General features: G+C 38.5%; 1 protein-coding gene across 4 annotated transcripts in view; it reads right to left on the reverse strand.

Annotated features, from left to right (window-relative positions):
- Positions 1-12,571, reverse strand: part of prdm6 (PR domain containing 6) — a 157,877-nt gene that overhangs the window by 40,801 nt on the left and 104,505 nt on the right. For all 4 annotated transcript variants that reach the window (XM_079690585.1, XM_079690584.1, XM_079690587.1 and 1 more), the window contains exon 6: positions 10,188-10,312. In XM_079690585.1, coding sequence (XP_079546711.1) covers positions 10,188-10,312 — 125 coding nt within the window. The remainder of the gene's footprint in view (positions 1-10,187; positions 10,313-12,571) is intronic.

A 12,571-nucleotide genomic window follows, 5' to 3' on the forward strand; every position in this document is an offset into this window, starting at 1 on the left:
TTACGTCCAAAACAGTCGGGCATTGTTTCTGATAGCAACGTTCCTGATAGGGCCGTGGGTGTAAAGCCAGCCTACATTTCCGATATTACGTCATATTGGACGCAAATCTGGATCAGCTCTGTTGTAGCCCCGTTTTTAGAGATTTGGGTACTGAGGAAAAGAGAGAAGATTTTATTTTCTGACACTGCGTGAGTTCCCCGACACACCGGGGACACATCTTTATGTATAAAAGACATCAAAAAGTGCATTTTGCATGATAGGTCCCCTTTAAGTACATGATCTGAGGTACTTTTTCCCCCTCTACTACTAATCTAATTATGGCCACTTCTACCTCTGCTTGTATTATTGTATCTGCATCTAACTAGCACTAATACCATGTCTACTAATGCTGTTGCTACTACTCAACTTCTACTTTTTTTCTAGAAATGCTACTATTGTTAGTGCTACTTGAATTGTTTCCATTATTGTGCATTAGGTATACTGTATTGTCAAGGTTAGTGTTTCATGTCATGATTTAATTTATTTTGTGAGGCAGTCAGTTTGTGTCTGTTTTGATGAAGTGCTTTATAACAAAAATCTAAAATTAGAACCTGATAAAGAAAGATACATGTATAAAGCAGATAAGATTTATAGATTTGCGATACAAAAGTGTTACTGGTCAAGTACAATGACATTAAAAGGAACAAAGAAGTCATATCAAAGTGAGTAATTAGATTTTGGGTAAACCAGCTGTTACCAGCTGTCCTCACTTGAACCCAGTTGTTTTTTCCCCATATGACAGACCAAGACTCTATAACCCTTCATCAAATTTGAAATTACATTAAAAGTGCTTGTCTTACTTCAGCTCACTGCAGATGGTTTCACTTATCATTCTGTTAAATTAGTTAACGTAATAAGAATAATAATGTATTTTATTTTTCCACTTGGGGAAATGTTTTGCTTGATCAGGAAAAAAGTGAAAAATACCGACTTCCTCTCCCGGACAACAGAGATACAATATGTGTTTCACACTCGAATAATAGTTAAGGTTTTTGGAACCATGGCTGTGATCTTTCCTAAACCATATCCATGGCTACGGTCCACTAGTCCAAATGGTTAGTATTCTTTACTTCCTGAAACTGAACCAGATATCAAACATGGTGGCACCGAAAACACATGCGCAGGGGTTATGAAGAGCGCTGCATAAACAAAAGGCTGCAAGAAGCTCAAAACACAACAGGGACACTAGAAAAGTGATGCACACAGCGCTTGTTGATGGGGATTGTAAAGTTGGCCAACTGTCACTGGAAACTTACCTCAAATGTCTGCTTTTTTTTACCAATGTGAACTTATGATTCCTTCTGATATTATTGCAGATCCGCTGTAAGCTAGCTAGCTAACATAGCTAACCTAGCCATGTCAAATATACTAACTACACACTAGGGCTGCCCCCAAATAGTCGATTAATCACTAGTCATTAAGTCTTAACTGAGCAATTTTTCATTAGTCGATTAGTTAAAAAAAAAAAAAAGATATACAAATAGAAAATAAACCTTGCTGCATGTGCTATGTCAGCTGGAAACCCCCTCAGACTTCATTCAGAGAGGAGCCTGTACATTAAGTTAATTTGGTCGGGCAGGAAATCTAAAGTGTGGATCTTTCTGAGCGAGTAAAGGACAAGTCCCACAAGGTGACATGCAAACTACGACGGCAAAAGTCTCCTCCGTATCCACGCCATCAAAGCGCAGCTTCCTGAATGCCGGCTTCATAACAAAACACAGAGCTTAATTATCCCCTCAACATGTGTTACTTTCTCAGACTTTCAGACTTTTTGCCGACGCTCATATTTTCAGTGTTTCCGTTTCCCCTATAGTATTTATTGGGTTGTTATATTCAGATATGAATAATAGAAACTAGAACTAAATGTTCCGTGTGTGTCCTCGCTGCTTGTTCACACACACAATAAGAATCCTTACTGGAGCTGCGTCCTTGCGCTGTGACTCTCATGGCACTCTACATTTAATTTATATTTCAAAGGTTCATTATTACAGTTTAATTTTATATATATATATAACGTACCATGCTGTTATAATAACGCTCTTTATCAGCCTTTGAAACTGAAACCATTTTGGGCAAAATCTTTTTTTAAATATATATATTTAGAATCATAATGTATCATAAACGTGCAACGATAAGTGGACTAATCGCCTTAATTGACGACTATTGGTGGACTAGAAAAATCTTTAGTCGAGGGCAGCCCTACTACACACTTACAATTATGAAACAAATTAACTGCCAACAGTGACAGTGACGATCAACTTTTTAAGTCCCGAACTTCAACAGGCGCTCCGGTCCCAGCTGTGTGTGCTTTTAGTAAACTCTGCGCATGTTTCGCCATGTTGGTGAATGTTTGTGTTTTTACATTTGCATACATTTTGAAAGTGCAAGGTTTTTCTCCTCATGGAAGTGTTTTGCGTCGTTGTAGTGTGTTTGCACCTGTCGGCCACCATACAAAACCTTCATACCAAAAAGCATATATTTATTAAGCAGACTTTGTACAATCCAAAAGCATCTCAGCATCAGAAATATAGAGGCCTCTCAGAGACATGCAATGTGCCCAATCAAGCTTTTAAGGTAGGATATTCCAAAAAAGTACATTTCATCTAAAAAAGACTTGAGGGGATAGTTGTGATGGGCCAGTATAAAAAAGCTACTGTATTTAGCAGTCCATCACATCTATCAATTTCCTTTCTCTATCATCCACAGTACATCCCGACTCATTCTTTTGTTTAAGATATGCCATTAGCAAATCCAAATGAATCATTACACCTATTGTTTCTCCTCTCTCAAACCTTGCTGTGCGTTCATAACCATTTTCCATCTTTCATCAGCTCACCTCTGTCATCAGGCCACCAGGCTCCATTGATCCTCTAATAACCTTATGAGGAGATAATTACACCATTTGTAAGTTGCCCGACGGAACTATTGATGCCCGCATTACGCGCCACTCGCCAACTCTTAATTCATTTTGCTACAAACATCACAACAAATTCTAATCAATATGGTTTGGGATGCGCATGAAATGCATCATCGAAATGGGAGAATTATGCAGATGCAGTTTGCAACATTGCAGAGTCTGTGTTTTCTTTCTTTATAAAGGGGTGTGTTTATTTACAGAGGAGTGTGACGTGAATACAAACTCACCAAAGATCTTAATGACCGAACATCATGCAAAGTTTTAAAAGGAACTTTTCCAACCTAAAGGAGGTCAGAATTTGGATGGAGGATAAAAATGTACAACTGGGTCAGTCTTTCTTTTTATGTATCAAATCTAGCTGCAGTTACAAAAAGTGCATCCCGTTTCCACTGATCATCCTTGAAATGTCTCTATAACTTGACTGGAGTCCACCTGTGGTCAATGAAATAGATTTGACATGACTTGGAAAGGAACACACCTGTCTATATGAGGTCCCACAGTTGACATTGCACATCAGAGCACAAATCAAGTCATGAGGTCCAGGGAATTGACTGTAGACCTCAGAGACAGGATTGTTTCAAGGCACAGATCTGGGGAAGGGTACAGAAAAATGTCTGCAGCATTGAACGTCCCAACGAGCACAGTGCTCTCCATCATTTGCATGTTTGAAACCACCACAGCTCTTCCTAAAGCTGGCCGTCCGGCCAAACTGAACCTGATGGTCACTCTGACAGAGCTCCAGAGTTCCTCTGTGGAGATGGGAGAAGCTTCCAGAAGGACCACCATCTGTGCAGCACTCCACCAATCAGGCCTTTATGGTAGAGTGGCCAGAAGGAAGCCACTCCTCAGCAAAAGGCACATGAAAGCCCACATGGAGCACCTAGAGGGCACTCAGACCACGAGAAAAACAAATTGTCTGGTCTGATGAAACCAAAATGGATCTCTTTGGCCTGAATGCCAAGCATCATGTCTGGAGGAACCCAGACACCGCTCATCACCTGGCCAACACCATCCCTACAGTGAAGCATGGTGGTGCAGCATTATGTTGTGGGGATATTTTTCAGCAGCAGGAACTAGGAGACCAGTCAGGATCAAGGGAAAGATGAATGCAGCAATGCACAGAGAGATCCTTGATGAAAACCTGCTCCAGAGTGCTCTGGAACTCAGACTGGGGCCAAGGTTCACCTTTCAAAGAACAACGACCCGAAGCACACAGCCATGATAACAAAGGAGTGGCTTCAGGACAAGTCTGTGAATGTCCTTGAGTGGCCCAGCCAGAGCCCAGACTTGAACCGGATTGAATATCTCTGGAGAGATCTGAAAATGGCTGTGCACCGACGCTCCCCATCCAACCTGATAGAGCCTGAGACGATCTGCAAAGAAGAATGGGAGAAACTGCCCAAAGAAAGGTGTGCCAAGCTTGTAGCATCATACTCAAGAAGACTTAAGGCTGTAATGGCTGCCAAAGGTGCTTCAACAAAGTATTGAGTAAAGGGTGTGAATACTTATGTACATGTGATATTTGAGTTTTTTATTTTTAATTAATTTGCAAAAATTATTTTAAAATGTTTTCACTTTGTCATTATGGGGTATTGTGTGAAGAATGTTGAAAAAAAAATGAATTTAATCAATTTTGAAATATGGCTGTAACATAACAAAATGGGAAAACAGTGAAGGGGTATGAATACTTTCCGGAGGCACATATATTGTTGTATAGATGCCAGAAAATGGAACTAGGTTTGACTCTCTCCAGATGCTTCCCTCTGTGTGTCGTGAAGTGTCTCTCTGTCTTACTATCCTTACTGGTATGAAGTACGGTGCTGATTATGTTGCCAAGCTTTGTTAGAAATCAATAACATAAGTTACCAGAGATAATAAAGTCTTATACAATCAATAGAGGCAATTATAAAAATGGTGATAATAATATTTCATATAAAGAAGATATGTGAACACTGAGAAGTATACTGCAGAGGTGAAGACATTGGAGAAAAGTCTTTCCCTTTGTTATTTTCTTCTGTCCTTAGTTCATGCATATTCTTCCTGTAATGAGGCTTTCATCCCTCTCTTTCTATTAACCATACTCTTGTCTTTTCCCTCTATCTGTCCTTTACAGCTATTGTAGATTTAACTCTGTTTTATATCTTCATCTTTTACCTCCTCCTCCATTCTAGTCTCACTTTTCCTTTTCTTCTTCTTCATTGGTGAACATGTTGTTATTGTTAGGCAGCGGCAGGGCTGCAGAGCGTCAAGAGAACAGGCCGTGATTGGATAGAACATGCATGAGTAAATAACCACAGGGAGTGTGTGCTTTTACAGTGGGCTGTGACACTGAACCCCATACTGACCTAGCTATATGGTGACCAACAGCATATGACCTACCCAAAGGCAAAATGTTATTCAATGTATTTTTTATCTGAATATGCCATTAATGTTAATTTGGCTATGTGCTCCAAGCAACCGTATTAATAAAATAGAAAAAAGTACATTTATCTGTGATAATTATGTAAGAGTTATGGACAGGTGCGGCAAAGTCAGTTATGGTGTGCCGCAAGGATCTGTGCTCGGTCCTCTATTGCTATATTGCCCCTCGGTACTTTTATCAATAGTTACAAACTAGGTTTTTATTTCAATGCAGATGATACTTAATTTTAAATTTACATTCAAACACGATGTTTGTTGTTAGCTGGTCAAATGGAAGAATGCTAATCTGAAATTAAGCAATTCATGTCATTGAAATTCCTTTTTTTAAATGCTGTAAAAACAGAAATGTTAATTCTGGTTCTGACAGTGGAATTTAATTTTGTGATCTAATTGTAAAAATAACTACCTCCATCATTTCACAAAGCCCTTGGTGTGATGGTGTCCATGTTGACTCTTATCTCTCCTTTGAAAAACATATATTACTAGGGCAGTATATTTCCATATACAAAACATTACTTAAAGGTGACCTATCATGCAAAATGCACTTTTGTACGTCTTTTATACATGAATATGTGTCCCCGGTGTTCCAGGGAACTAGCCAAGTGTCAGAAAACACAACCCTCTCTATTTTCCTCCATACCCAAATCTCTTAAAAAGGGGCTGCAACGGATCTGATACAGACTGATCCAGATTTGAACACTTCTATGACGTCACAGAAGTGGCGCTACAGCTATTGGGCCAACTCCACCAATCAGGAGGAGACGGCCACGGACATTGCCATTCGAAAGCGCTGGAGACGCTGTAGTACATATGCCAGGCCTGTAGATGGTGCTGTTCTCACAGAATCAGCCCATGCAAAGACAGTGTTAAATTGAGCGAAATGAGGAATGGCTAAAATGCATGATCTGTTTGATATTTTGAAAAATAAAAAGTATAAATATGCCTTATATAGGTATGGTCCTACACTATATTATTCAAATATAGCATGATAGGTGCACTTTAGTTTCTCTCCATTCTTTCCATGGCTGATGCAGACACATTGCAAACTAGACTTGATGACGGCAATACAGTTTTCTCTAGCTTATGTTTATCAACTATTGGCGAAACCACAACATGCAAAAAATACTGCTGCTAGCATATTAACCAAAACTACAAAATGTTATCATATCACCCTTATACTTATGTCATTACATTTGCTCCCAATAGATGCTAAAGCACATTTCAACATTCTCCTTGTAACTCATACAATATTGTAAAGAATTGCACCATCTATAACCTCTAGTCGCTCGTCTTAAACCAGCTAAGGCTTTGCGATCTCACTGGTCTCTTAACTATTCCAAAATTAAATTAAACATCTATATTTGGTGAGGCCTTTTCTTAGTCCACCCTTTTGAGGCATGCTTTGTGATAAAGGGCTATTTTAAATGTGTACTTGAATGGCCAGTTCCGTTTGAACATGCTCAGTCAGGGCTCTATAAAGTTTAACATTTGAAGTGTCTGTTCTACTGAGGACACAAAGTCACAGTCCTCCTTTCTCCAGTACGCAGTTTTTATGTCATACTCATCCTTTGTGGGCACAATCAGCAGATAACGATGCCATGGAAAACCCAAATGCAGTTAGTGGCAAACTGTCTTTAATTTAGAGCAGAGCTGCTGTCTTTCAGTTTGTACAAAAAAGGCATAATCTAATTTCACGTAATTGGGATGTGAACCAACTGCAGGGTGGAACAAAAGCAAACCTTCCAGTCTTTGTTTGCCCTCTGCCAGTGTGTGTGCTGGTACACAATGTTTCTGTGTTTTGAACATCTGAGAACCAAATGTCTTCACATGAATGGAAGAGTCATCTTGTTTTTCTAAAGAAAAGGACCTTAGTGTGCTGTGTCATCCTTCTTGCATCTTTTAATAGAAAGAATAATGGACAGATAAATACTTATGGTAAGGTATATTATTATGATTACTGGCTCTGGAGGCCAACATTACTTTATCTTAAGCATTACAATATTTTACAATGTAAAGTACATTTAAGTGTGGCTTTTATTGTGAAAGGTAAAAATGCAGGGTGTCAGGCTGTAAGGTGCTGCCCTGGAAAATAAATAAAGAGTATTTGGTTTTGTTTGGACTACGGGGCCTCTGTGTTTTTATTAGGTGGACACTGTTAATAGAAAGGTGCACTTCCGCAATAAAAGCCTCATAATATAAGCTTTAATTCGGCAAAATGTAAAACAATTATATTCATCTTGGATAAGATTAGTTCAGTTATCCAGATCTGGCCATATTAGCTGATTTAGACGAATATGCACAACCAATCAGATGACAACTGTACTGTAGGTAGCGGCCGCGCAAGCTAACAGGGTACGTTACCATAGAAACAAAACTTAAATGTCTTAAGATGGTTCTCATCACGCTTAAATGCCAATCACTATCCCCTCACACAACAACAAATCTTGTATATTTCTGTTTACATTAGAGAACAAGGTTTGGTAAGAAATGTACTAGAAACACAGGTCCTAAAAGAACATTGTACATGATGTCTATTGTACTGTATTTGAAGAGGCTGCTACAGTCCTGTCATGATGAACAATGTCATGTAAAAGAGTCGTTCCATCTGTAAAACAAACCGGTTTGTGGCCAAACGTCTCTAATTTGCAATCAGCACGATCTCATTTAACTGCGACTCCGTGAAAGACAAGCTCCTAATTTAATTCCTTTCAATTTAGATTCCACAGATTAAACTCATTCTTCATGTTTTGTTCTGCCCATAATTGTGTAAGCAAAAAAAGAAAATCTCAAAGATTGTTTTTTTCCCCCTGCAGGGTAAAGTTACTGTCAAATCCAGAGAAAAACAGTTTGAAGGGAAGATATATAAACAGGCTGACGGAGCAGAAAACTAGACGAGATGTAAACACAATAAATTGGTGACAGACAAAGAGAGGAGCAATGGAAATGAAACAGAGGGAGGAGAAAGGACACAGAGAGTGGAAGTGAATATCAAAGAAAGAAACATTATTCCTTGTTTTTTAATGAGGACTCGAACGTCACATCTAAGTATGTAAAAAAAAATCCAACCAGTTTACATTTCTAAAATGTCAACTTGGATGGGACTTTTAACAAACAACTGACTTTGTGCGTCATCTGTACAGCTTTGTATCCACAATGTTTGTCACACAAACGAGATATATCAAACGTAAGTCTGACTAATGAAAAGAGTCAGTTGTACACAAAGTTTTCCCCAACAGCCTAATGTAACAGTAACTAACCCTAAAAAATATAAGGGTATTACAGGCTATACAGTATAACGTATGATTGTTCTGTCAAAGAACTACTAGTTCCGACAGAAATTAAATAAGACGATAAACAGGTGAGAGCAGCGCTACGGCACAACTGCAAAATTATGGCCCCGCTCGCTTTCTGGTAAAAAACTAAGAACCAGAGCCAAGCGGAAAAACGGTTTGCCTAAGAGCTGCTGTGTCGTATATTACAAGTCAAACATCAAAAAGCTCCAAAGTTCTGATTTGAATATACTTTAAAAAAACAAAAAAAGGACAATAAAATAAAATATCAGAATCTGTATTTACCGCCATTGAAATCAAATTTAGCACACATTCATAATTTGTTTTCTCTGCCAGAAAAGTAACATGCTGAATTTTGACCACGCAAATTGTTAACCCACATACTGTATGACCCAAGTGTGCTGCTGAGTTAAAACACAAAATATACCAAAATATAGTTCTGAAGGATTTCTTATAACCCGGAGAAATATGTTGACAATAAGACTGACAATCCTTGATGAAAGAAAGAGTTTCATTAACGTGTATATGTTAGTTTCAAATGGAATCTCTTCTTTAAAAAAGAAGAGTTAGTGTTGCTTGTATTAGTGGAACAGGGGGAGAGGGAAAACGGGTTGACACCAGCCCACAGGGTTCCTACATTTGGGCGAATAAAAGACTTGTTCCAGTCTTGTTTTGACTGGCCCGGCTTGTCAGACTAATAAATCAGACAGCAGCAAGTTTGTAAAAAAATCAAACCTGCACGCTTACTGCGTTGTTTACGTGGCAGGCCAGAAGCTTTCTTCCAGTCTAAGAGTTTAAATAATGTAGTTTTTTTTTGTCATGCAAAACAAAGCTGTTGCAGAGACGAGGGGTTTGGTTTATGCTTAGTTGTTAGTTACATTTAGATGTGAAACATTTATCTGACGATTTTGTCAGCTTATCTCAATGCAGCTAAACCAACATGAACCTTCTAGTCATGGGATTACCTCACTCTTCAGCTAGTGTAAATACTTCACTTTCTTGCTTAAATACATTTTAGCCAGCCATACTCAAGGAAGGTTATTTGTTCCAGAAGTCAAAGGAGACAATGTTATGCCGTACAAGGAGATATCACACACTAAAAATGTCTCTTAAAAATATAGTGCTATCTTTCAAATTGTGTGCTTCTGTACTTACATTTGCTGTTTTGTGTGCATTTGTGTGTCCAAATGCAAAGTATGGAAAAATGCAACAAGTACCAAGATGGTGTGTAACGTTAAAAAAGTTCAATGTGGAATGCAGCACACTTCTGGGACTCAATGATTTCCATCTTGGCTACATAACGGAAGCCCATTTGCAGTTGCATCAGTCAACACAGTGCTATAAAAATACATTCTGTTAACAGTACACAACATTAATTTTACTAAGGGAAGTAACCAAATTGAGAAACATCATAGGATAGTTTTTTTGTTGTGTTTCTCTGCCATTTTGAAAACTGAAGTTCAATAAAAATACAGGGAGAAAACAGATAGATAAAGAGAAAGGTGAGCATATTCTCTTACAGTTTTCATCCTGAGCGACGCACTGCAGGGGGATTCCGAAGAAGGAAGTGTAGGAGTCATTGTACCAAACCAGTAGCTCTGTTCCTCTGGGGATATCCATACACGCTCTGTAGAAGATACAGGACCTGCAATAAGACACAAACACATTCATTTGAAAAAGTGCCACACAAATAAGGTTTCGCTACTTTTGGTATCTTATAAATATTTTGAAAATCTATATGCAGAATGCAAAAAAATATTACAACAAATCTAAATCCAAACCTCTGAAGGTAACTTTGGGATTCTAGTCTTTGCAGAGCATTAAAATGCAGAAAGACCTTCATAACACACTACATTCTCATCTGAGGACCATGAATTTCGACAGCTAGCGTTAGGTCTATCTGGATAACTCACTTAATCAAAGTATGTGTCTGACGTTACCATCATCCTTAAACTCTGCCTCTGACAAGGCAAAAAGAAACCGCTGACAGGACTTTGTGACGCACTGGTGACGCTGTCCAGGTCTGATTTTGTAATTTTTATCAAATGATTAATGGGATTTTTATCAAATGATTAATGGGAGATATCTGGTGTCTCTCACTTTGTTCGGACAGATTAATGACCATGATGTATAGTTCAAACACGCTGCCATTTAGATGTCTGGTTCCTGGGTCACTCTAACACAGAGACAACACTCTATCCGTCCAAAAATATCATTCTAACAACAACATTTAAAAGATTGTTCCCAGATATTTTTTTGTCCAAATTACAAAGTTGTCAGACTTATAGGATTGTAACTGGCCAAAGCGCCTCGTAGCCAGGGGACTAATTACTCTCAGCAGACAGCATCAGACAACCACGTAAAATGAAAATAATTGAAATGTAATCGTTTACTGAGTTTTAATGTCAACATTATTCAAAACACATCGGCCTTCATTTGTGTGAAAGGTTCACTAATTAAGTTTGCCTTTACGTTACTAAAGCATCTCTTGATGCAATCAAAAGCCCCATGCCAGCTGTGTGACATTTAAAAAAGGAAGACAACCAGAGGGAGCAAATAAAAGAAAGTAGAAAAAGGAGAAGTAGAGAAATAATATAAAACAACATGCAGTCTCTTTCTTCCTTTACAGTTTTTCATGTAAAGCTTTCTTTTGTTGATGCTTTTAAGTGGATGTGTACTCTTCTTACGACCCCTACACACGGCAGCATTAACTTTGAATGGGGTGACGTCACGCTTCGCCGAACTGCATTGTGGGAGCAAAGCGTAGCTTTGTAGAGCAATGTTCTACTTTTGAAGCTTCGACGGAAGCGTCAGCCAATCGAATCATATGCCAGTACAAGCTCTAGCCAATCAAACCGCTGCTTGTGTGTCCGGGGCGGGAGATGCAGGTGATTGGTTGGTCTAGCTTCAGACATGCCCGCCGGCAAGCGTCAACGCACGCTGCCGTGTGTAGGGGCCGTTAATGTAAAAGTGTCTTTACACTTGTGCCAGTATACCGTTTTGTTCTACGATATTATATTTTTCAGTAAACACTTCACTGGTGAATGTTATACGAACAGCGGTTGCTTAAATGAGACTAAACGTCATCACGCCGACGCAAGTCAGCCTTTGGCTTAGCAGTGGTAATGTGCATCCATGTGACAGCCATGTAGCTTGTTTATTAGCTAGCATTAGCTTTTCCTTCCGGAGATTGCATTTATGCTTCAAAAATAACATAGTGGTGTTAATATGTGGAGATTATCTTGTTGAACAAAACATGTTAGGTAACGCCCTCTTGTTAATTAATAACAATTATAGGGCCATTTTAATTATTTATTATCATGCTTAAATAATAAAATATTGTTTTTACCAAAGCAAATTTTGGAGATTTGGAGCTTTTTGGGAGTATTATTATCCAATGAAATCCTTCTAGTTTTAAGCCAAAAGAGATACATTTCCCAAACACTTAACACCCCACCAAGGATCTAAAGATCAATGGCAAACTTTGACATTTAAAACAATATATATTTATACATTTCAACACTAAAAGTACTCTTTCGACAAAGTTACATAAAAAAAATTCCATTAGTACAGATTTGGATACAACATCAGAGTGTGGAAAACGGATACGGACACAAGCTAACACAATTGTGAACACATCCATTTCCTCAAAAGTTGTTGAAAGTACTGATAAAGAACAGACTTTTTTGAAAAGTTGAAATGAACCATCCTGAAGATCTGTATTTTCAGAGTGGGCATTTGTTTTATTGGTTCTTTCCACACCAGGGAAGGGGTATGGTGCTGTTGGATCCATGTAAAAACACATTCAGGAGGGATCGGGCTGTAAATCAAACATACCCGATGACCTCCCAGGATGAAAAATGAGACATATAGCGGCTCGTATGTATTTCAAACATACGCCTTT

This window comes from Notothenia rossii (genome assembly GCF_949606895.1).
Source record: "Notothenia rossii genome assembly, chromosome: 6".
In the NCBI taxonomy this organism is placed as follows: Eukaryota; Metazoa; Chordata; class Actinopteri; order Perciformes; family Nototheniidae; genus Notothenia; species Notothenia rossii.